Genomic DNA, 21500 nt, shown 5'->3' on the forward strand with positions numbered 1-21500 from the left:
CCTTGCCGGAACAAAAAAGGCGATCAGGTGACCTCTTCTCAAACCTCTACCAATTTTCCTCTGTAATCTGCTGCTAAGAGATGGACCAATGACAAGTCCATGACTTCCCTGTGTGTGTGTGTACTTTGAACTCTCGGAGATTAAATGGGGAAACGTACAGTTTACACGTGGGAAATCTTAGGAATAGTAACCCAGGACAGATTTATATCAATATAGAGCAAACATAACGGTTACAAAGACTGATGCTTTTATTAAATATTCTATTAAGATAAAACACAAACATGTCATTTGTTAAGTATTTTCTAACCAATGCGGCAATCTTGGCTTAATGTCCAATTCTGAAAGGCTTAGACATGAAAAAGTATGCACACAACACAGTAAATGCATTTCAAAAGTGACTCGTTGGCTGTGAAGCTGTTTGGGACATCCAAAAGACCTTTTCCTTTCTTATATAAAATAGTTGGTTTCAGTAGCTAGTACAGTGTAAACAAGGAGATGTAATATTACAAGACAAAGAGGAGACATTTTCTCCGTGATCCTGCCTCACAGCCCCAACTGGGATTTCCCTCCTTCCGCCTGACCAGGACTGCCGCTGGCTGCTTCTTCCCCACTCACCGCATGCAAATGGTGGTGGGGATGTGGGGCCCAGGTAGCTGTAAGATTTTTCTCCTGTCTGCCCACTTACCAACGCTTCCTGGGGCCACCATGGAGAAGATGGTGGTTGGTTCCGGGAAAGCACATCAACGGTCTTGAGTTCCCCATTGGAATGAAAGGACCTTGAAGTGACCTCCTCTCCCTCCAATCTATAACAGCTCAGGAGATTGCAGGACCCTTTATCATTACTGCAGACGCCTGAGGTCTGCAGCAGCTCTGATTCTGCCACTTCCCCTGGTGGGCTCCCCCGGCACTGGCAGGGAGACTGCCGGGAGCCAGCTGAGAAAGTGCTCACTTGTCTGACCTGGGAAATTCCTGGACTTGTGAAGCTCTCTTTCACAAACCTTTTAATAGAAAATATACTATTTATATAGTTAAAAGTAACAACTATGAATGAGTATTTGATGGAATGCAGATCCTCCAGCTAGGTTCATGTGTTCACACTAAGGTTAAATTGACTGCCATGCTTCTTACATTAGGACAGTGACTGCTTCAAAAAGTACTTCATTGGCTGTAAAGCGCTTTGGGACATCCTGAAGTTGTGAAAGTTACTACGTATACAAATGCAAGTCTTTCTTTTAGTCGGCATAGCAAATGGAATAAGATGGAAAACATCTTAGGAGTGAAGGAACCCACAGAATATCATAATCATGATGTGACATTTTTGCAACTCTATTTTTATGGCTAGAAAATCAAAGAAAATTCACACCCAGCTGGATTTTTTTGGATGTTCTAGGATGAACTTAAAAAAAAGCTACATTTATTTAGTGCCTTTCACATCCTCAGGACATCCTAAAGTACTTTACAGCCAACAAATTACTTTTGAAGTGTTAATCACTTTTTCTCCCTAACATGGTCACACCAATCCTATATAAATGCAAGTCTTTCTTTTTCTTTTTCGGTTTGTAAAAACCCAGGTAAAAGAACCAAACTACTGTTTTGTAGTGAGGGAAGAAAGACAATCATCAGGGAAGTTGCTTCCTCGGGACTATATTAATCAAAATGGTGGAGCTGGCAAATTAAGATGAAGAGTGTCCTAGTATTTTATTAAAATTTTGCTAAATTATGGCATTTTGGACCTGGGGTCAATGTGTACTTTTAACATTACGATATTGAGAGCTTATGGATCTAGCAAGTATTTAGGGAGGAATGTTCCTTTGCATTCAATTAAAGTTCAATTTTCAATTATTAATCTCCCGGCATACATACTGCATGGCCACAGAAGAGAACAGGGACAAGTCTGGCTAATAACTTTGTGCTGCTATGGAAACAATCAAATAATATCAAGCCACAACTGTCAAGTGCATGGAGTCTTACTAATGGGCAAAAAAAGTACTGCAATTTGACTCCTTGTAACTCTTTCCCCAGTTGTGTGCATAATAAAAAATAGCACTAACTCCAGTCTTCTGAAGTTTCAGCAATTAACAGCATGAGTTAACAAAACAAAAAGAAGAGTCCAGTGAAATCAGGCAGCAACATCCATCCGACTGCTTGTTGGTAACTGTCTCTTACGACCAGGATATACATTACTTTCTATTATTAATCTAAGTGGTGAAAAGGTCTAAAACAGGGATCCATATTAATCAGAATTAAAAAACCCAGGCATACATATCAATCCCTAAAGACAATCCATCAAACTAACAGAGCACCAATATATTTGTAGTATCAGAAGAAAGTGTAATTATTGTGTTAATTTGGTGGAATCTGCTCACAGAAAACTCTTATCTCATCGGCCAGGCCTAGGCAGTGCAGGATGCGCTTCTTTTCAGAGGGCTCAGTGGGTGTTTGCCCTACTAGCTTCTGGGCAAACAGGTTGAGGTCTTGCATGAATATTCCGACATGGTTATTAGGTACTTCTGGAATATGATCCAAAATATCCGATTTGAACTGGAAATTGATATGCTTTGTGCGTTTCAACCCTGGTCCTCTTTCTTCAATCCAGATTAAGGGACTAAAATAGAATTAATAAAGAGTAGACACTTGATAAGATATTGTAATTTGATATTTCATATCATACCTTGATATAACAGCAGAACTGTTACCCTGGTACAACTTAGTGTCTTGGCATCAGTTGTCACTTAATCACTCTGATTCTCAGCCTCCTTTTACTTCAGACCTGATTCTACCACTAGAACAGTGAACTCAAATGTCATAGCTAGAGCCACTAGGAAATAGATACCTCTACAAAAAGCAAAACCTTTTCAGCAATAATTCTGTCATAATTACGATGATGCCTGCAGGATATATTGGATTAGTTATATAAATGTTGTACTCAGAAAAAAGCTACATTTAATTGTGATGTAACAGAGACTTCCTGGAGGGGAAGAGGTCTTCAATTAATGGGGTGGGATACAGTTTCTAGCTCCGAATTTGCGAGTCTGCCAGATACTGCTATTGTAAATTGTCTAGAGTTACAATTTCTAGGACGAGGTATGGGTGCAACAGAAATATAGGGGTGAATTTTAACCCCCAAAAACAGGTGGGTTGGGGTTGGGTGAGATGTTAAAACTTTTAAAATCTCAAACCCGACCCCAACCCGCACACTTCCTGGTTTAACAGAGGAGGGAACAAGGGGTGGGCAGCCAACCTGCTCCCAGGACGTGGGTTGGCATTTAAATATTATAATGAGGCTGGCAGCCTTAGATTTAACGCTAGCCGGACGAATTTCCCAGGTCTCAGGAAACCTGACAGCTGAAGGGAGGCGAGGACAGCTTTGGGAAGACTGTAAGTGCCTTTACAGCACTGCCTGTGGGCCAGGAGGAGCCTCAGCCCCCCAAGCTTACCTTCTTGCCTTGGATCGGATCCCCACCCCCATTCGCAGACTCCTCCCACCCCCCCAAAACACTCGCAGTAGCAGCTACAGGCTCCCTACCTGGGGCTACGGCTTGCTCCAGAGAGCTCCCCGCCCAACTGAAAGCCAATTCTGTCAATCAGGCTGACGTCTGGGCGGGGATCCAGGCAAAAAAAAATACACATGTTGTGGAGTTAAAACCCAGACTTTAGGTTTCCCGCCCGAAGCTCCGCCCCGCCCCCCCCCTCCACCTACGTAACCCACCCCTGTCAAGACCGGGGCCATACTTTCATGACCCAACCTCAATCCCATACAAGATTACTATAGTTTTTCTAAATTGTTTGTAACATTGATTCTCCCTGTGGATTAGACCAAACATGTTGGCATAAATTAAACGCCACAGGGAAAATAGAAGTATCAATGCAGTAAACATTGTAAAACTCTGTTCCTAAATCGTGAAAGAAAGTACCTCAGAAACCAGGCCTAAAATTAACATTTTGACACAACAGCAAACTGGAACACCGAAGAGAGATGATCCTCCACCTATAGGAAAGGGAAATGGGTGGCAAAACAGTGCAGGGTAGCCTTTGTCCACCTCTCAGCAGCTGGTCCAGAGTGGCATTGGCAGAAGCATTGGACCAATACACCCACTCTTCAGTTACAACTAAGTGTATAATTCAAGAAGACTAGAGACAAACAGGCGCAAGTTTATACCTCTGTGGAAAAATCTGATTACTTCACATCCTACAACTTTGGGTTACTTTATATTGCCTCTTTGACTTGCCACATCACATGCCAATTCCCTCAAATTAGGGTAAGCAATCTTCTCTAGGCCTTCAGACTGGTCATTCTCGAGTCAGTTGTCATAAAGGCATGATGGTAGTGGAGGTTGACTCGCTGTTTGCGTTTTGCTCCCTCTATGCAGTTCTCTCCACTTCACTTGGTGCCTGCCCCAGTTTTTTTTCTGCTATCAAACTTAGTGAGGTCAGTACTATAGAATAAAACGCTTTTTCACTTTATGCACTCACTGTCTACAACAAACAGGCAAGCCAGAAAAAGGCACAGATAAGATGCAGGGTAAATCCTCCTGTACTACCTTCCAACAGTAGGCCTCAATTATCCACCCAATGCAATGATATAACTGCTCTTCATGTTGGCAAAATTTGATTTATACCTAAATTTTCTCCATGTCGGGAAGCACCGTTCCTCTGCTCTGAAACTTCCACTGAGAATCCTGCTAAGACTAAAATGTGTGGAACCAACTGTTCTGTGACACATTTTGAAAAGGCCAAGGTGTTTTCCACATGCTGTTAAATTAGATCTCTATAGTCCAATTGTGTAACTGAATGAGACTGTCCAATTAATATAAAGTCCTCATTAATCTAGTATTCTCCAAGTGCCAAGAGAGAACAGCATTTTTATCCCATTTTCTCAGCTAATTTTGAAGCCAGGTCTCTGAGGTGAAAGGAGAGTGTTGCAATTCACTGCACGACACAGTAATCTGACTTTAAATTCCAAAATTCTCTCTCCTTCTTTCCAACCCATGCTGTGGGCTTCCCCATTACTGCTACCACTGATCTTTAGCAACTGCCTGACAAGAACACACACTTTGACAGACACTATTAGTTCTTCTCTTGCCTCTCTATGTTCAGGAAAATGGGCAATGCTTCAACTGTACTTTATAAATGTATCTTTTTTATATTGCCTTCAATTAGTAGAACTAAAGACTGTCACATAACTAGTGTCAGAATCACAAACCTGCTTTTCTTAGTGTGGAAGTGCGTTGTCATCTTCCAATACTGCTGCTTTTGTTGTTCTTCCAACGTAGCGGATTTGAAAGTGAGCTCTCCAAAGAGATCCACAAGCCATGACAGACGGGCTATCCCACTAAAGGCAGGGAATCCGCTGCATTGCCGATCCAAAGGTCCGCCTAGAAAATAATAGGTACATATACTGACTGTGTTTTGCTACAACAAAACTCTTGAAGTTTATGTATACAAAATTAATTTGACCAGAACACCAAACACAGACACTATCATGGTAAACATCCTCCTTGAAAACAATGATGTAGAATCAAAGAATCATAGAATAGTACAGCACAGAAGGAGGCCATTCGGCCCACTGAGTCTGCACTGGCTCTTTCGAAGAACAATCCAGTTCGTCCCACTTCCCCACTCTTTTCCCTGCAATTTTTTCTCCTTCCCATATTTATCCAATTCCCCTTTGAAGGCTACTATTGACTCTGTATCCACCACCCTATCTGGCAGTGCATTCCAAATCCTAACCACTCATTGCGTAAAAAAGGTTCCCCCTCATTTTGCCTCTGGTTCTTTTGCCAATCACCTTAAATCTGTGCCCTCTGGTTATTGACCCTTCAGCCATTGGATTTACTCTATCTAAATCCTTCATGATTTTAAACACCTCTATTAAATCTCCTCTTAGCCTTCTCTGCTCCAAGGGGAACAACCCCAGCTTCTCTAGTCTGTCCATGTAACTGTAATCCATCATTCCTTGAACAATTTTAGTAAATCTGTTCTGTACCCTCTCTGAAGCCTTCACGTCTTTCCTAAAGTGTGGTACCCAGAATTGGACACAATACCCCAGCTGAGGCCGAACTAATGTTTTACTTAGGTTTCGCATAACTTCCTGGCTTTTGTACTCTATGCTTCTATTTATAAAGCCCAGGATCCCATATGCTTTGTTAACCTGTCCTGCCACCTTCAAGGATTTGTGCACAAGCACCCCAGGTCTCTGTGTTCTTGCACCCCTTTAAAATTGTACCATTTAGTGTGTATGGTCTCTCCTCATTCTTCCTATCAAAATGTATCACCTCACACTTTTCTGCATTGAATTTCATCTGCCATGTGTCCTCTCATTCCACCAGTCTGTCTATCTTTTCTTGAAGTCCACTGCTATCCTCCTCACTGTTCACTGCACTTCCAAGTTTTGTGTCATCTACAAATTTCAAAATTGCACCCTGTACCCCCAAGTCCAAGTCATTAAAGTATATCAAAAACAGCAGTGGTCCTAGTACTGAACCTTGGGTAACTCCACTGTATACCTCCCTCCAGTCCGAAAAACAGCCATTCACCACAACTCTCTGTTTACTATCTCTTAGCCAATTTTGTATCCATGCTGTTCCTGCCCCTTTTATCCCATGGGCTTCAATTTTGTTAAGAAGCCCAATGTGTGGTACTTTATCAACCGCCTTTTTAAAGTCCATGCATACAACATCAACTGTACTGCCCTCATCCACCCTCTCTGTTACCTCATCAAAAAACTCAATCAAATTAGTCAAACACGAAATAAAAACAGAAAATATGGAAATACTCAGCAGGTCAGGCAGCATCTGTGGAGAGAGAAATAGAGTTAATGTTTCAGGTCAATGACCTTTCGTCAGAACTGGAAAAAGTTACAGATGTAACAGATTTTAAGCAAGAGCAGGGGCAAGGAAAGGGGGAGGGAAGGAAAGAACAAAAGGAAAGGTCTGTGATAGGGTGGAAGGCAGGAGTGATTAAATGACAAAAGGTATGACTGTACAAAGCAAAAGGAGATGGTAATGGGACAAGTAAAGAAACAAAGTCTGGAAGAGGCGTAAATGGGAATGGTAGAATCATCAACAGCTGCCATGTGAAAAAATAAGGGCAGAGGTTATGGTCTGAAATTGTTGAACTCAAATTTGAATCCAGAAGGCTGTAAAGTGCCTAATCATAAGATGAGGTGCTGCACCTCGAGCTTACGTTGAGCTTCACTGGAACAGTGTAAGAGGAAGAAGACCGAGAGGTCGGAGTGGGAGTGGAGCGAAGAAGAGAATTAAAGTGACAGGCGACCGGAAGCTCGGGGTCACGCTTACGGACTGAATGGAGGTGTTCTGCAAAGTGGTCACCCAATCTGCGTTTGGCCTCCCCAATGTAGAGGCGATCGCATCGGGAGCAGCGAATACAGTATACTAAATTGCAAGAAGTACAAGTAAATCGCTGTTGCACCTGGAAGGAGTGTTTGGGGCCCTGGATGGTGGGAAGTGAGGAGGTAAAAGTGCAGGTGTTGCATCTCCTGCACTTGCACGGGAAGGTGCTGTGGGAAGGGGAGTGGGTGTTGGGGGTGATAGAGGAGTGGACCAGGGTGTTGCGGAGGGAGTGGTCCCTTCAGAATGCTGAAAGGGGACGGGAGGGGAAGCTGTGTTTGGTGGTGGGATCATGCTGGAGGTGGCGGAGGATGATCCATTGATTGTGGAGGCTGGTGGGGTGAAAGGTGACAACTAGGGGAACTGTATCGTGGCTCTAGGAGGGAGGGGAAGGGGTGAGAGCAGAAGTGCAGGAAATGAAACGGACACTGTCGAGGGCCATGTTAACCACGGTAGAGGGGAATCCTCAGTTGAGGAAAAAGACATATCGGAAGCACTAGTATGGAAGGTGGCATCGTCAGAACAGATGCGACAGAGACGGAGAAACTGAGAGAATGGAATAGAGTCCTTACAGGAAGCGGGGTGGGAGGAAGTGTAGCCCAGGTAGCTGTAGCAGTCAGTGGGCTTATAGTGAATGTTTGTTGATAGCCTATCCCCAGAGATGGAGACAGAGAAGTCAAGGAAGGGAAGGGAAGAGTCAGAGATGGACCAAGTGAAGATGAGGGAAGGGTGAAAATTGGAAGTAAAGTGAATGAAATTTTCTAGTTCAGGGCGAGAGCAGGAAACGGCACCGATACAGTCATCAATGTACTGGAAAAAGAAGTAAGAGAGGGGACCTGAGTAGGACTGGAACAAAGAATGTTCCACATATCCCACGAAAAGGCAGGCATAGCTAGGACTCATGCGGGTTCCCATAGCAACACCTTTAATTTGGAGGAACTGAGTGGAGTCAAAGGAGAAGCTGTTCAATGTGAAAACAAGTTTAGCCAGGCAGAGAAGTGTGGTGGTGGATGGGGATTGGTTGGGCCTCTGTTCAAGGAAGAAGCGGAATGCCCTCAGGCCGTCCTGGTGGGGGCTGGAGGTGTAGAGGGATTGTACATCCATAGTGAAAAGGAAACGGTTGGGGCCAGGAAACTGGAAACTGTTAACATGGCGGAGGGTGTTGGAAGAGTCGTGGATGTAGGTGGGACGAGACTGGACAAGGGGAGAAAAAAATAGAGTCAAGATTGGAAGAAATCAATTCCGTGGGGCAAGAACAGGCTGAAACGATGGGTCTACCAGGGCAGCCCTGTTTGTGGATCTTGGGAAGGAGGTAGAAGCGGGCTGTGCGGGGTTGTGGAACTATGATTGGCGGCTGTGGAGGGAAGATCTCCAAAGGAGATGAGGTCAATGACAGTCTTGATTGATGTTCGGTATTAGGGTCATGGTCCAGTGGGATGTAGGAGGAGGTATCCGAGAGTTGGAATTCAGCCTCCGCAAGGTAGAGGTCAGTTCTCCAAACAACAACAGCACCACCCTTGTCAGCAGATCTAATGATAATGGGTCAGATTTTCTGAATGGAGACTTCCTGCTTGCGGACGCCTCCGATCGGAAAAATCTACGCACTTACCTGCTGGCTCCGTAGGTCCCAAGACTTGTGATCCTGGGCCTCTGCTCTATGAAATGCGCAGAGGCCCAGGTATCCCAGGGGCGCAAGCCCCCGTGGGATCACACTGGCCATGGGGAACCAATCAAAGAAGGGAATCAAAATTCACACTTTTGACAGGTCTCTATGCACAGACCTGTCAAAAGTATGAATGGGGATCACTTAAAAAAAAAGTTAAACATTAAATAATTTTTTTTAAATCACGTATTTAAAATGAGTTAAAATGACATTAAATTACATATTTTAAACAAAAATTTAATTTTTTGAAAAAAAAAAATTCAAGTTTTTTACAGGGCTAAAAATAAATTTACCTTTTTTAAAAGTATTTTTTACCAGGCGTAAGATTTTTTAAAGGTTTTCAGCGGGCGGAAGTTGTGCAGAAAGTGGAACTCTCCCCCCGCGAAGGCCCTTTTCCCGGACAGGTGGAGGATCTGTCAAGAGAATTCTTGACAGATTGCAAGTGCCGGGTTTTAGCGCATGCGCTTCGCAGGCCTGAAACCGGCACTTGCGAGGCCCCTACGGGTGCGTACACACCTCAAACTCACCCGTGGGGGTCGGAAAATCCAGCCCAATCTTGGGGTTGGATCTGAGTGCTGCAAATTCAGAGGGAGGTAGATTGGAGTGAGTGAGGGGAGCAGAGAAATGGAGACGGCCGATGTCACGCCGGCAGTTCCCAATGAAAAGACCTAGAGAGGGTAAGAGGCCAGAGGGAGGAGTCCAGGTAGAACGAGAATTCTGAAAACTGGAGAAAGGATCCGCTGTGCAGGGGGGGAAGACTCTTGGCCAAAGAAGTGGGCATGGAGACGAAGGCGACGGAAAAAGAGCTCAGCGTCGTGCCGAGCTGGAAATTCATTGAGGTGGGGGCGTCTGGGGATGAAGCTCAGGCTTTTGCTGAGGACTGATCGTTTGGGGTCAGTGAGGGGAAGGTCAGAGGGGATGTTGAAATGACGGCAGGGGGTGAGATTGGAAGAAAGGATGTGGTCAGAGGAAAGTGAAGGCAAAGGAAGTTCTGGAGGGGCGTTGTCAAGCATGAGTAGTCAAACACGTTTTGCCCTTAACAAATCTGTGCTGGCTCTTCTTTATTAGTCCAAGCTTGTCCAAGTGGCTGTTAATTTTCTCCCGGATTATTGTTTGTAAAAGCTTCCCCACCACCGAGGTTAAACTGATTGGCCTGTAATTGCTGGGTTTATCCTTACACCCTTTTTTAAACAGGAGTGTAACATTTGCAATCCTCCAGTCCTCTGGCACCACCCCCGTATCTAAGGAGGATTGGAAAATTGTGGCCAACACCTCGCAATTTCTACCCTTACTTCCCTCAGCAACCGAGGATGCATCCCAGCCGGAGTGGGTGACTTATCCACTTTAATTACTGCCAGCTTTTCTAAGACATATTTATCTATTTTTATCTCATCCAGTACCCTAGCAACTGCCTCGTTTATCATGACTTTGGGAAAGTCCTCTTCCTTGGTAAACACCGATACAAAGTACTCATTTAGTAGCCATGCCTTCTGCCTCCACCAATAGTTCTCCATTTTGGTCCCTAATCAGCCCCACTGCTCCTCTGACAACCCTTTTACAGTTAATATGCCTATAGAAGACCTTTAGATTCTCCTTTATGTTAGCCGCCAATCTATTTTTGTACTGTCTCTTTGCACCTCTTATTTTCTTCTTCACTTCTCCGCTGTATTTTTTTGTTTATTCAGCCTGATTCTCCCTTGTATTATCAAGCTGACATCTGTCATAAGCCCCCTTTTTCTGCTTCATCCTACTTTCCAATTCCTTCGTCAACCAGGGAACTCTGGCTTTGGTTGCCCTCCCTTTCCTCCTTTTAGCAATGTACCTAGACTGTACCCGAACCATCTCTTCTTTAAAGGCCGCCCATTGCTCCATTACATTTCTGCCTGATAATCTTTGACTCCAATTTACCCGGGCCAGATCCCTCCTCAATTTACTGAAATTAACCCTCCTCCAATTAAGTATTTTTATTCTAGATTGCTCCTTGTCCTTCTCGATAACTAATCTAAACCATACAATCACTATTCCCAAGATGTTCTCCAACTGTGACGTTCTCCACTTGATTCCCCAGGACTAGATCCAGGAATGCCTTCTTCCTCGTTGGGTGGGAAACATGTGCTCTAATGTTTTGTTGCTTTATTACCAAGTGTGCTTAAATTATCTGCAATTCACAAAGTTGATTCTATTGACAGCTGTTTAGTAGTGTGCATTATACACAGAAGGCATCAATAATGCAAAAGTTTGTGATAATAAGGGCTTGCCTACAATATAAATGTAATGCTGCACGATTAGGTTTCAGGATTATGACTAACGAATGAAAGGACCACATTGGAACCTACTTGAAAAACTTAATTAACAATTGAGAGAGCAGAAGAATCTGATCCCAGAGACAGGATTTGGTCCTTCTGGGGTTTTTTTTGGTACTGTAATAAGAATGAGAATACCATGGCTACTGAAGTTACTTTTTCCACAATTTGTGTAAACCTGGGTAGGAATTTCAAAAATGTCACAGTTGTCACTAAGCGATTGTGAGGCAGCATCACCTAACAATATTCAGGTTTTATAAACCAGAATACCATTGGGTGATATTGCTTCACAATGGCTTAGTGCAGTATTGAGGGAGAGCTGCATTGTTAGAGGTGTCATCTTGCAGATGAAAATTTAAACCGAGGATTTGTCTGCCTGTTCAGGTGGATGTAAAGATCCCGTGACATTATGGGAAGATGATCAGGGGAGGTTTCTGGGTGTTCTCTATATGAATGCAAATTTCTCTGTTCTTATGGTTTGTATTTGAAACATGCAAAGCACAGTGAGTGGGACAGGGGATACTCAGTCCTTTCCAATGATGAAGTGGAGCTTTATTTCCAGTCATATATATATGATGGAAGAGAGAGACCGATTTTCACTTGCTATGACTGGTGTCAAAATTGACCCCAGAGCGAAAGAATATTATAGTTTCAAGTCATGGGATGCACTGCGTATCCTGCAGTTGTGTTTTTTAATATCGATACTTCACTTACAAAATACCGGAAAATGGGGCACTGTTGCAGATTTTCAGGGCTAGTTCTAAAGTATACTCCATAAAAAATATATTGCAGTAATTAAAAAAAAGTACATTTAGAATCTCATTGCTCACTTCTACATTTGTGAGAATCATCAAGAATTTTCAAAACATTTTTGAAATCTAAATTAGGTAGCAGACTATTTTTTTCAGTTCTCTTCTTTCTGCCACTCAACCATTCTCCCTCCACTTCGAAAAAGTCCTGTGCTGATGCTAGTTCATTGAAATATAGAAGTCAACATTGTAAAAAACATAGGTCGTCAGTCATCTGCACACTTGAAGCATTGTCTTACACCAAAAATAAACAGGATAATCATTAGTAAATTGGGAGCACTGCCAATTGGGAATGCTGAGCTCTGCATCTGATTCACGCTCTTGTCAAGTAAGGCTCCTTTCAAAATTCACCATATGGTTGAAAGTAGCAACCTGCACCTGCCAGCGGATAATCTATTTGTGTTTTAAAAAAGAAAAATTTGCATTTATATAGTGCCTTTCACCACCTCAGGCTGTCCTAAAGGGCTTTACAGCCAATGAATTATGTTTTGAAGTGTAGTCACTGTTATAATGTAGGAAACCAAGTTAATCGATGCAGCCTTTGATTTTAATAAAGAGCTTTCACTATTGCCATGAATACTGGGAGAGCCCAGCCTCAATAGTACTCTTATTTTCTCTCCCTCCTCAGCCAGACAAACAATCAAAAGAAAACCACAATGCCAGGATATAGAGTAGGTGAGAGATGGGAATCCGCAGGTGAAAGAGTTGGTAGAAAGAAAAAAAGACTTGCATTTATATAGCACCATTCATAGGATTACATAGGATATACAGCACAGAAGCAGGCCATTTGGCCCAATCTTCCATGCCGACGTTTATGCTCCACTTCAGCCTCCTCCCGCCTTTCCTCATCTATCTCTATCAGCATAGCCCTCTATTCCCTTATCCCTCATATGCTTATCTAGCCTCCCCTTAAATGTATCTATACTATTTGCTTCAACCACTCCTGTGGTAGCGAGTTCCACATTCTCACCACTCTCTGGGTAAAGAAGTTTCTTCTGAATTCCCTATTTGCTTTCTTGGTGACTATCTTATATTGATGGCCTCTAGTTTTGCTCTTCCCACAAGTGGAAGCATTCTCTCTATATCTACTCTATCAAAACCTTTCATAATTTTAAACACCTCTATTAGGTCACCCCTCAGCCTTCTCTTTTGAAGAGAAAAGAGACCCAGCCTGTTCATCCTTTCCTGATAGATATAACCTTGTATTTCTGGTATCATCTATGTAAATCTTCTCTGCATCTTCTCCAGTGCCTCCATATTCTTTTATGTTGTGCGACCAGAACTGTACGTAGTACTCCAAGTGTGCTCTAACCAAGGTTCGATACAAGTTTAGCATAACTTCACTACTTTTCAATTCTATCCCTCTAGAAATAAACCCTAGTGCTTGGTTTGCTTTTTATGGCTTTGTTAACCTGTGTTGCTACTTTTAGTGATTTGTATATTTTACTCCGAGATCCCTTTGCTCTTCTACCCCATTTAGATTTAGATTTTCCAAGTAATATGTGACTTCCCTCTTTTCCTTACCAAAATGTAATACCTCACATTTATCTGTGTTGAAGTTCATTTGCCAATTATATGCCCAGTCTGCAAGTCTTCCTGTAATCTGTTGCAATGTGCTTTACAGCCAGTGAAGTACTTTTGAAGTGTATAAATGCAAGTTATTTCCTTTCTTTTATTAGTATCTGGGCTGAGGAGCTATTGACCTCTCATGGTATGGAAGCCAGTGTTCCCAAGACGAGAAGGGAACATTCCCTACATCAATATCAAGAGTGGTAAACTTATCTCTATCAACTGCTGTATTAACCACTGAATAATATGTAAATGCAGTTGTGGGAGGAGCTTGCGCTTTTAAATACTATTCTGTTCATTTATTCTGCATTTCAGATGCAGATGTTTGGTTGTTATGACTACCTGTGAAATGCAGAGTACCCTCCATCAGCTCTTTTCCGCTCACTTTCTGTTTCAACTGCTTGTATTCTGCTGTCAGTAGTTCTATGTGCTCCACATGTAGAACCTTTCCTGCGTTTCAGAAAAGAAATCATATACACAGCATACATTATATGACCATATGTGTAACATGCACTACACTGTATAAACAGCACATGCTATATGAGCACATAAACAGCATACAATATGTTACATTCTACAATATATTAAAAATCTTAACTCTGTGTGCACTTCCAGTCAATTTTTTCCATTATAAATCCCTATGCCCACACTTATAATGGCAATTGCCCATGTAAACTTATCACAGTGTAATTACCAGTGGTGACGCTGTTTGTGCCTCTCAAATCCTCAACCTGTGTTGCAGAGAAACTCTTCTTACCTCCAACCAACTCTGCTTCTCTACTTCCAAATTTCTGTGTGCTTTGCTATTTAACTATAAACAATAACTACTTAATCTCCCATGGCATTAAATGTGGAGACCTTGTAATGCCCTTGGAATCAGACCCCAGTCAGAAATCAACACCTTTAGGAGAGGGAGAAAAGTGACAAGAGAGAAAGAAATTCTCTTTTGAAAAAGATAATTTTACAAACATAAAAGCTGGTGAAATTATTACATATCTGTGTTTATAAACATCCAATAAAATGTACTTTTAAATGAAACATGAAAAATAGTAGAAATTAAATTGAGCATAAAAATTAAATTAATTTTTATATTTGCTGCGACAGTCCTATCCATCACATTTTCTTGATGGTCTAATAATTATGTATCTAAGAGTCTCCTGCGTCCCTTGAGGACTGATAGTGGGCGAGTGCCAGATCTTAATGATGATTTAAGGAGGCTTTCGACACTCTCCTGGATCCCTTCATTTTTGTCTCCAGACTTCTGAATTAATCTAAATGGTAGCATACTGAGTGCTACATTTGTGTGCTGGTTATAACATTACACATTTTCTAAAATGGTAAATGAAGGATTGCCAAATTACATTTACAATTGAGGACTACAGGGACATTACTATATAAAAATCATAAAATACTTCATGAATACTGTAAATTTTGGTTATTGTACTGTATTTTATAACCTGCAGAAATTTATGGAAAGTTAATTCTCTAAATGTTGCAGAGCAATAAAGTTAAATTCTGCAAAGGATGATCCAATACTCACTGGGTTAAATCTGTACTTTTTAAAAAGAGAAGTTAAATCTAGGTATGAATACTATCATCTGTGTCCACTTTTTCCCCTCAAAAGTCTATCTTAATATACTGACAATTAAAGGTGTTGGCTGTGGACACCTGCACGTTCTCCCCTTGCTCAATGAGGTGGGGAATTGAGGGATAAAAAGGTCAACATCTCAATGATAAATCTGAAAACAGATCAAACGCCTAGCAGTGTTAGGGGCAGACATGTTCCAAAGGATATGGTTGACTGATGTTATCAGAATGTGTTTGGTCCACTGTTTGACTGAGCAAATTGAGAACTACAGAGCTCCATGAAGCAACACTTAAATTGTGATTTAAGGGTCGACATTTTCAAATGGAAAAAAACCACATATTGTAAGTCTAATTTTAAAGTATGATTTTCCCTTTAGATTTTAGGTTTAAATAAATGCTAGCTAAATGTACATGCAAGAAATTAACAATAAAGTGCATAAGGAAAATGCCCCAATAAGAGAGATTTTAACTGCACTGTACACAATTCATGTATTACTTGTCAGTGAACTTTAGTTAAATCTTTGAATACCCAATTGGCGCTCATCTAAAATCAGTGAGACTAAACAAGTCTTTAGTCATGACAAATAAAGATGGTATTCTTGAAATGCCCACACAGAGCTAGTGTGTACAACTGGGAATAACTTGGTAATGGCAGTAAATCACTAGCAGTAATCTTTATTTCCCCTGCTATTTCTAATTATATTTTGGAACAAATGAAAGAAAATGAAAAAGATGTTTACAGAAGTGAAATAAAAACAGAGGAACAAAGAGAAATATTTGTTCCCTGACACACTGTTGAAATGGTATCAAAACAAACTTCAGATTATAGTACTTAAAGATTTCATAGAGATCAATACTAGAAGGATCAATTGGTAGGACATGTCCAGGAATGATTCAGATCCCAAACTCACAATGCTTAATCATTAGTGCTGACACATCTTCAATTCTTAATCCTGTCATTGTCAAGTACTGTTTTACTACAACAATTTCATCCGATTACCTTTGATATCAGCAAGATCCCATAGTTCATGGGCAGCAGCCGCTGAGAGTGCCAATGGGTATTCTACGCAGACATGCTTCCCTGCATCCAGAAACTTCCTTTTTTGACAACAAAGTGTAGAACACAAACAAAATTGCATGATTATTTTGGAAATAAACTGAATCCAGTACTTGCCCTTTTTTGTATAAGATAATAATTATTTTCTCCCTACTTTCCCTTTCTAGACCATACATTGTACCATGGCAAAACAAAGCATGGAGCTACCACTGGAGGAGGGCATACAACCTCATGAGGGAGAGGAATGATAACATGGAGGATGCTGAGGAAACTGAGGGCTTCCAGCAGTTTAGGCTTTCCTATTTTTGTCACTCGTGTGTGCGCCCATAGTGCTCTTTTATATATTCTAATAATAGTGGATCTATAAGGTGCTTCCCCAGTAGCTGCAACTTGGGAGGCTCATTCAAGGACTCTTGAGATATCTATGATTGGCGGCTTCTGGGAACTCAGGCATGAAAGGGCTCAGCTACAGACTGTAACAGCTCAGTGTCTGCTGGGACAGCCTGGCCCAGCTTCCTTTCTGGCACTAGGACAGGCAATGGTCGAGGTGGTAGCAAAGTTACAGATAATGTCCTTGGGGTGGGGGGGGGGGGGGGGGGGGGGGAGATTAAAATACCTTTAGTTCTGACGAAAGGTCATCGACCTGAAACGTTAACTCTGTTTCTCTCTTCACAGATGCTGCCTGACCTGCTGAGTATTTCCAGCATTTTCTGTTTTTATTTTGGATTTCCAGCATCTGCAGTATTTTCTTTTTGTATTAAAATACCTTCTGTCATCTGTGTGTTCCCAGGACCCCCACAGACCCTGCAATTCGCAGAGGATTCAAGCACAAGCCACACAGCTGCATTGCTTCAGGTACCCACTCCATTTGGATGCCTGGGTGTGCAGAAAGAGGAGTGAAGTGGGAGGTTAGGATCACCCCTCCCACCTCTTTTTAATACTTACACCTTCGGTGTGCCTGGAAATTGAGCATGCCACAAGCACGAAGAGGTGTTTTTTTTTATATAATAATTTTCACCCCTTTGCTATGTTGAGCTCCAATGCTGGGAATCAAGTTTATTGACAATGCTAATATTATACCATCACTATCCAATAGGAAGTCTGCAAAAGTAGGCGGTAAAGAATTACCCTTTGATTTTCCTTCACTACTTGTCCTCCAATTAACAATTCCCATGTAGCTGTGATTGGGAATGAACCACATGTTGGGTGCAAAACAACATCCTACCATTGGACATTGCTCCATTAAAACATGTTTATAGGAATCTTACTAGCAATATACTAGAAAATAAAACAATAAACTGAGATAAAAATAAATCTACCAGAACCAGAAATGAGAAACAAAAACTGTAAATGATAGAAAAGCACAGTCAGTCTTTATCTGAAAGAGGAAGATAGCTTAGTATTTCATCAGAACTGGCAGAGCATTAAACTCAATAGTAGTGAGGATATAGGGTGAAAAGTCTAATTTCTCCTGGGGAAGGGGGGATTAAGGGGCTATGAATTTGGGATGGAACCCATTTCCTAAGTCCCTTTAAATTTCAGTAGAGGAACTGTGGGTGGATCTTCCAGAGCCGTGCTTGAGCGGCTAGCCCAGGAACTCTGCCCTTTACACCCTCCAAAGGCCCCAGCAAAACACACACCTGACGTAGCTGAGAGCTGGCATGATTCCTATTGAGGCCTGTAAAAAGGCCCATAACCTTTAGGAGCAGAAGAGGTGAAGAACAAGAGTTTCTCCAGAGCCTTGATGGGTCCTATCTCTGCCTTCGGAACAGCATAGCACTGCTCCAATATTTCAGTTGGCTGTTTGGGACAGGTGCCAATGATGTGTTGGCCCCAGCCATGCAAATGACCCAGAGATTTAGGATGGGGTCTCTTGCATGGACTAGCGTGGAAAGTGTTTCTGCTCCACTGCACTTGCCCCAATGGCGGGGAATCAGCCAGCACCCCCACCCCCCAAGAACTTATGGGGCCAATGGCTGTTATTTTGTGAAATTACTCTATCTGAACTCTTGATGTCTACCTTGTCCCGCCCCCTCAGCTTTATTAGGCAAGTCTTTGTCAGCCCTTTGTAACTGTACCAAAAATATTAACCTTTCTTCCTCTTTAAGTTACTGAACTACCTGCTGTGCATTTCGTGTTTTTATGGAAAAATGAATGAATGGGGTTAACTTTAGTGGTTTTGAGTTAACCACTGCAGGTAGAAGTTGGTGAACGTGTGGAATCAGAAGGAGTGGAAAAATTTAAGGAAGAATTGAATAGATATTTGAGGGAGTGGGTGATTGAGAGGTATTAGTTTTGGGGACCAGCCAGATTAACTGCAGTCTTTTCTGGTTCTGCACTTTCTTATCATCCTATTCATGCTTGTGCAGACCACTAAAATGGATTGCTGCCTCACTGGCTCAATGATATACATGTTCAAGAGCTTAGTTCTTAGTACCTGACATACTCCTCATGAAACTGATTCTCCAGACTGATGATGACAGCCTGTATTTCATCACTTCGTAGGGCTTCATCCAGCGTGATTGGTTTCAGCTGCTCTATGTTGCCTAATGTCCGCCTGCCAATTTGAAGAAGCACAGCAATGTGTTTATAAGTCTGATAAGACAGCAGCGTTATAAAGGGGTGCTTCACCATAACACTGACCGTGTGGCTCATGAGGCTGTTAGTGATAAGCACAATGGCAGAATCACAGCACTGTCAATGGAAAACACATTTCAATCTTTGTCCTTTCCCAAGATGCAGCATTACAATTTAAAGCTATCATTTCTGACTAAGAGAAAAGGATTAAGGCAGCAATGTCCAACAGCTGTTGCAGAATTAAATGTTCAAAATAATGAGGTTGAAGAGGCACCTAAGGAAAAAGAAAGAACTTGGATTAATATAGCACTTTTCAAATCCACAATCCAAAGTCCTTCACATTACTTTTGAAGTACTGTCACTGTTGCTATGTAGACAAACGTGGCAGTCAATATTCACATGGCAAGGCTCGAGAAACAGCAATGAAATGAATGACCAGATGAATCTTTGTTGAAGGATAAGTGTTGGCCGGGGCACTGGGAGAACTCCCCTGCTCTTTGGAAAGTGCCATGGGATCTTTTATGTCGACCTGAGCAAGCAGATGGGACCTCTGTTTAAAAATGTTGTTTCTTGGTACTGTCTAGATTAGAGAGTGACCAGGGATCACTTTCACAAGTTATGTAAGGGCAGAACTAGGTTAGATGTTAGGAGATTCTTCTTTTCCTAGAGAATAGTGAACCTGTGAAACAGATTGCTGGCTTATGCGCTGAATGCTGATTCGGTGATGACCCACCTTGGCCTGCAAGAGAAAGGGTCAGTGAGTGTGGTACAAAGTGTTTGGGTGATGTGCCAGTCATGGTTGAGTAGCTGTGTGAGATGTGGGTGTGAGGCTTGCAGCAGTGGTAAGTGTGTGAGGGTGAGGTGAAACTATGTGAGGTATGAGTCATGATTTCTAGAGATTGTTAGTAGGTGAGTGGTGGGCATATAGTGCATTGAGCAGTGTGTGAGGCTAGTGGTGCAGTCAGTGGGATATGGCATTTGAAGATGCATTCACTGACCTTGACCACTCGTGTCCGGTCATTAAACTTCTTGCAGCACTGGATCCAAGTCCTTGGGGGGCAACACATGTGGCACTGACGGCTTGTGCTATCTCCTCCCACTGCCTTCTGGCATTCTGCCTGGAAGGCCTCCTCATGTAAATGAGCAGGCAGCATGAATTTTGCGTGCTGCCTACACCACTTTGAACGGGTGCGGGCAGATTCATGCTGCCTGCTCATTTACATGATTAGAGCGCTGAGCTCAGCAATAAACGCACTGCTGGTTGGCTCAGTGCTCAAGAGGGGATCAATATCAGGTGCAGTCTACTGGCCAATCAAATTTTACTAGATTCACTGCAATTCTTAAAGGGGAGGTGCTTTGTTGCAGATGCACCTCATTGTCACGCTGGATGCAGCCATGTCGCAACAGGGAAGTGAAAGGGCAAGGCGCTTCTCAGTTGCAGCACTGAAGGCCTTGGTCCGAGGGTACACAGAAGGCAGGTCCTCTACCCACAGGGGACAGGAGGCCTTCCAGGCAGAATGCCAGAAGGCAGTGGGAGGAGATAGCACAAGCCGTCAGCGCCACGTGTGTTGCCCCCCCAGGACTTGGATCCAGTGCTGCAAGAAGTTTAATGACCTGACACGAGTGGTCAAGGTCAGTGAATGCATCTTCAAATGCCATATCCCACTGACTGCACCACTAGCCTCACGCACTGCTCAATGCACTATATGCCCACCACTCACCTACTAACAATCTCTAGAAATCATGACTCATACCTCACATAGTTTCACCTCACCCTCACACACTTACCACTGCTGCAAGCCTCACACCCACATCTCACACAGCTATTCAACCATGACTGGCACATCACCCAAACACTTTGTACCACACTCACTGACCCTTTCTCTTGCAGGCCAAGGTGGGTCATCACCGCCATGAGCAGCAGCAGACAAGCAGAGGGGAAGCACGTCTTCAAAACCTTACTGCACTGGAGGAGACGGTGCTGAAAATAATTGAGGCTGTGGCGAATGGCGAGGTTCAAAGCATTGATGACGACGGTATGCTCATACCTAACCCTTCTTCTCACATCCTTCTTCCTCCTCATCCCACAATCTCTTGTCACTTACAAGCTGCTGATGGTGTAAGCATGCACATCTTACTTCCCCCCCCTCCCCTCAGCACAACCTGACCCTTGTGCCTTCCTCCTTTCAGATACCCAAGAACTGCCAGCAGCCCAGCCCGTCCCCTTCCAAGTGGAGGAGGAGAGTGATGGAGAAGAGACACCGTCACTCGATCTGACACTCCAAGGCACCAGCTCAGAAAATGGCACTGCGCAAACTTTAGAGGGTAGTATCGAGGCGGAGCTCTGCACGTGGTGTCACTGAGCGTAAGTGGGCTGCAGCCAGACCAGGGGAAAGGGTAGCTTGGATGTAGTTCCCCGGCGGGTGAGTTTACACACAAGTTCTGCTGCACAGGACTCAGATGATGACTTCGATTGCGCGGCCTTCAGAAGAAGGGTGATAGCATGTGTAATGTATATACCTTTAAGGGGGGAACTACTTTTTACAGCTCATGTATACTGCAGTACCGGCAGTAACCACGCCTGTA

At 42.9% G+C, this 21500-nt stretch overlaps 1 protein-coding gene across 2 annotated transcripts in view; it reads right to left on the bottom strand.

The window, feature by feature from the left end:
• Positions 1–1128: 1128 nt before the first annotated feature.
• The window catches only part of blvra (biliverdin reductase A), a 69338-nt gene continuing 48966 nt past the window's right edge, over positions 1129–21500 (bottom strand). The window contains exons 3-7 of one of the 2 annotated variants that reach the window (XM_085988061.1): positions 18775–18894; positions 16281–16378; positions 14036–14143; positions 5204–5375; positions 1129–2605 (exon numbers count right to left, since the gene is read on the bottom strand). In XM_085988061.1, the coding sequence (XP_085844187.1) occupies positions 2344–2605; positions 5204–5375; positions 14036–14143; positions 16281–16378; positions 18775–18894 (760 nt within the window). In that variant the 3' untranslated portion in view covers positions 1129–2343. The remainder of the gene's footprint in view (positions 2606–5203; positions 5376–14035; positions 14144–16280; positions 16379–18774; positions 18895–21500) is intronic. The other variant, XM_085988062.1, reaches the window with a different exon arrangement.

Source organism: Somniosus microcephalus, chromosome 5 (genome assembly GCF_052327205.1).
Source record: "Somniosus microcephalus isolate GS21.2 chromosome 5, FLI_Smic_1.0, whole genome shotgun sequence".
NCBI lineage: Eukaryota > Metazoa > Chordata > Chondrichthyes > Squaliformes > Somniosidae > Somniosus > Somniosus microcephalus.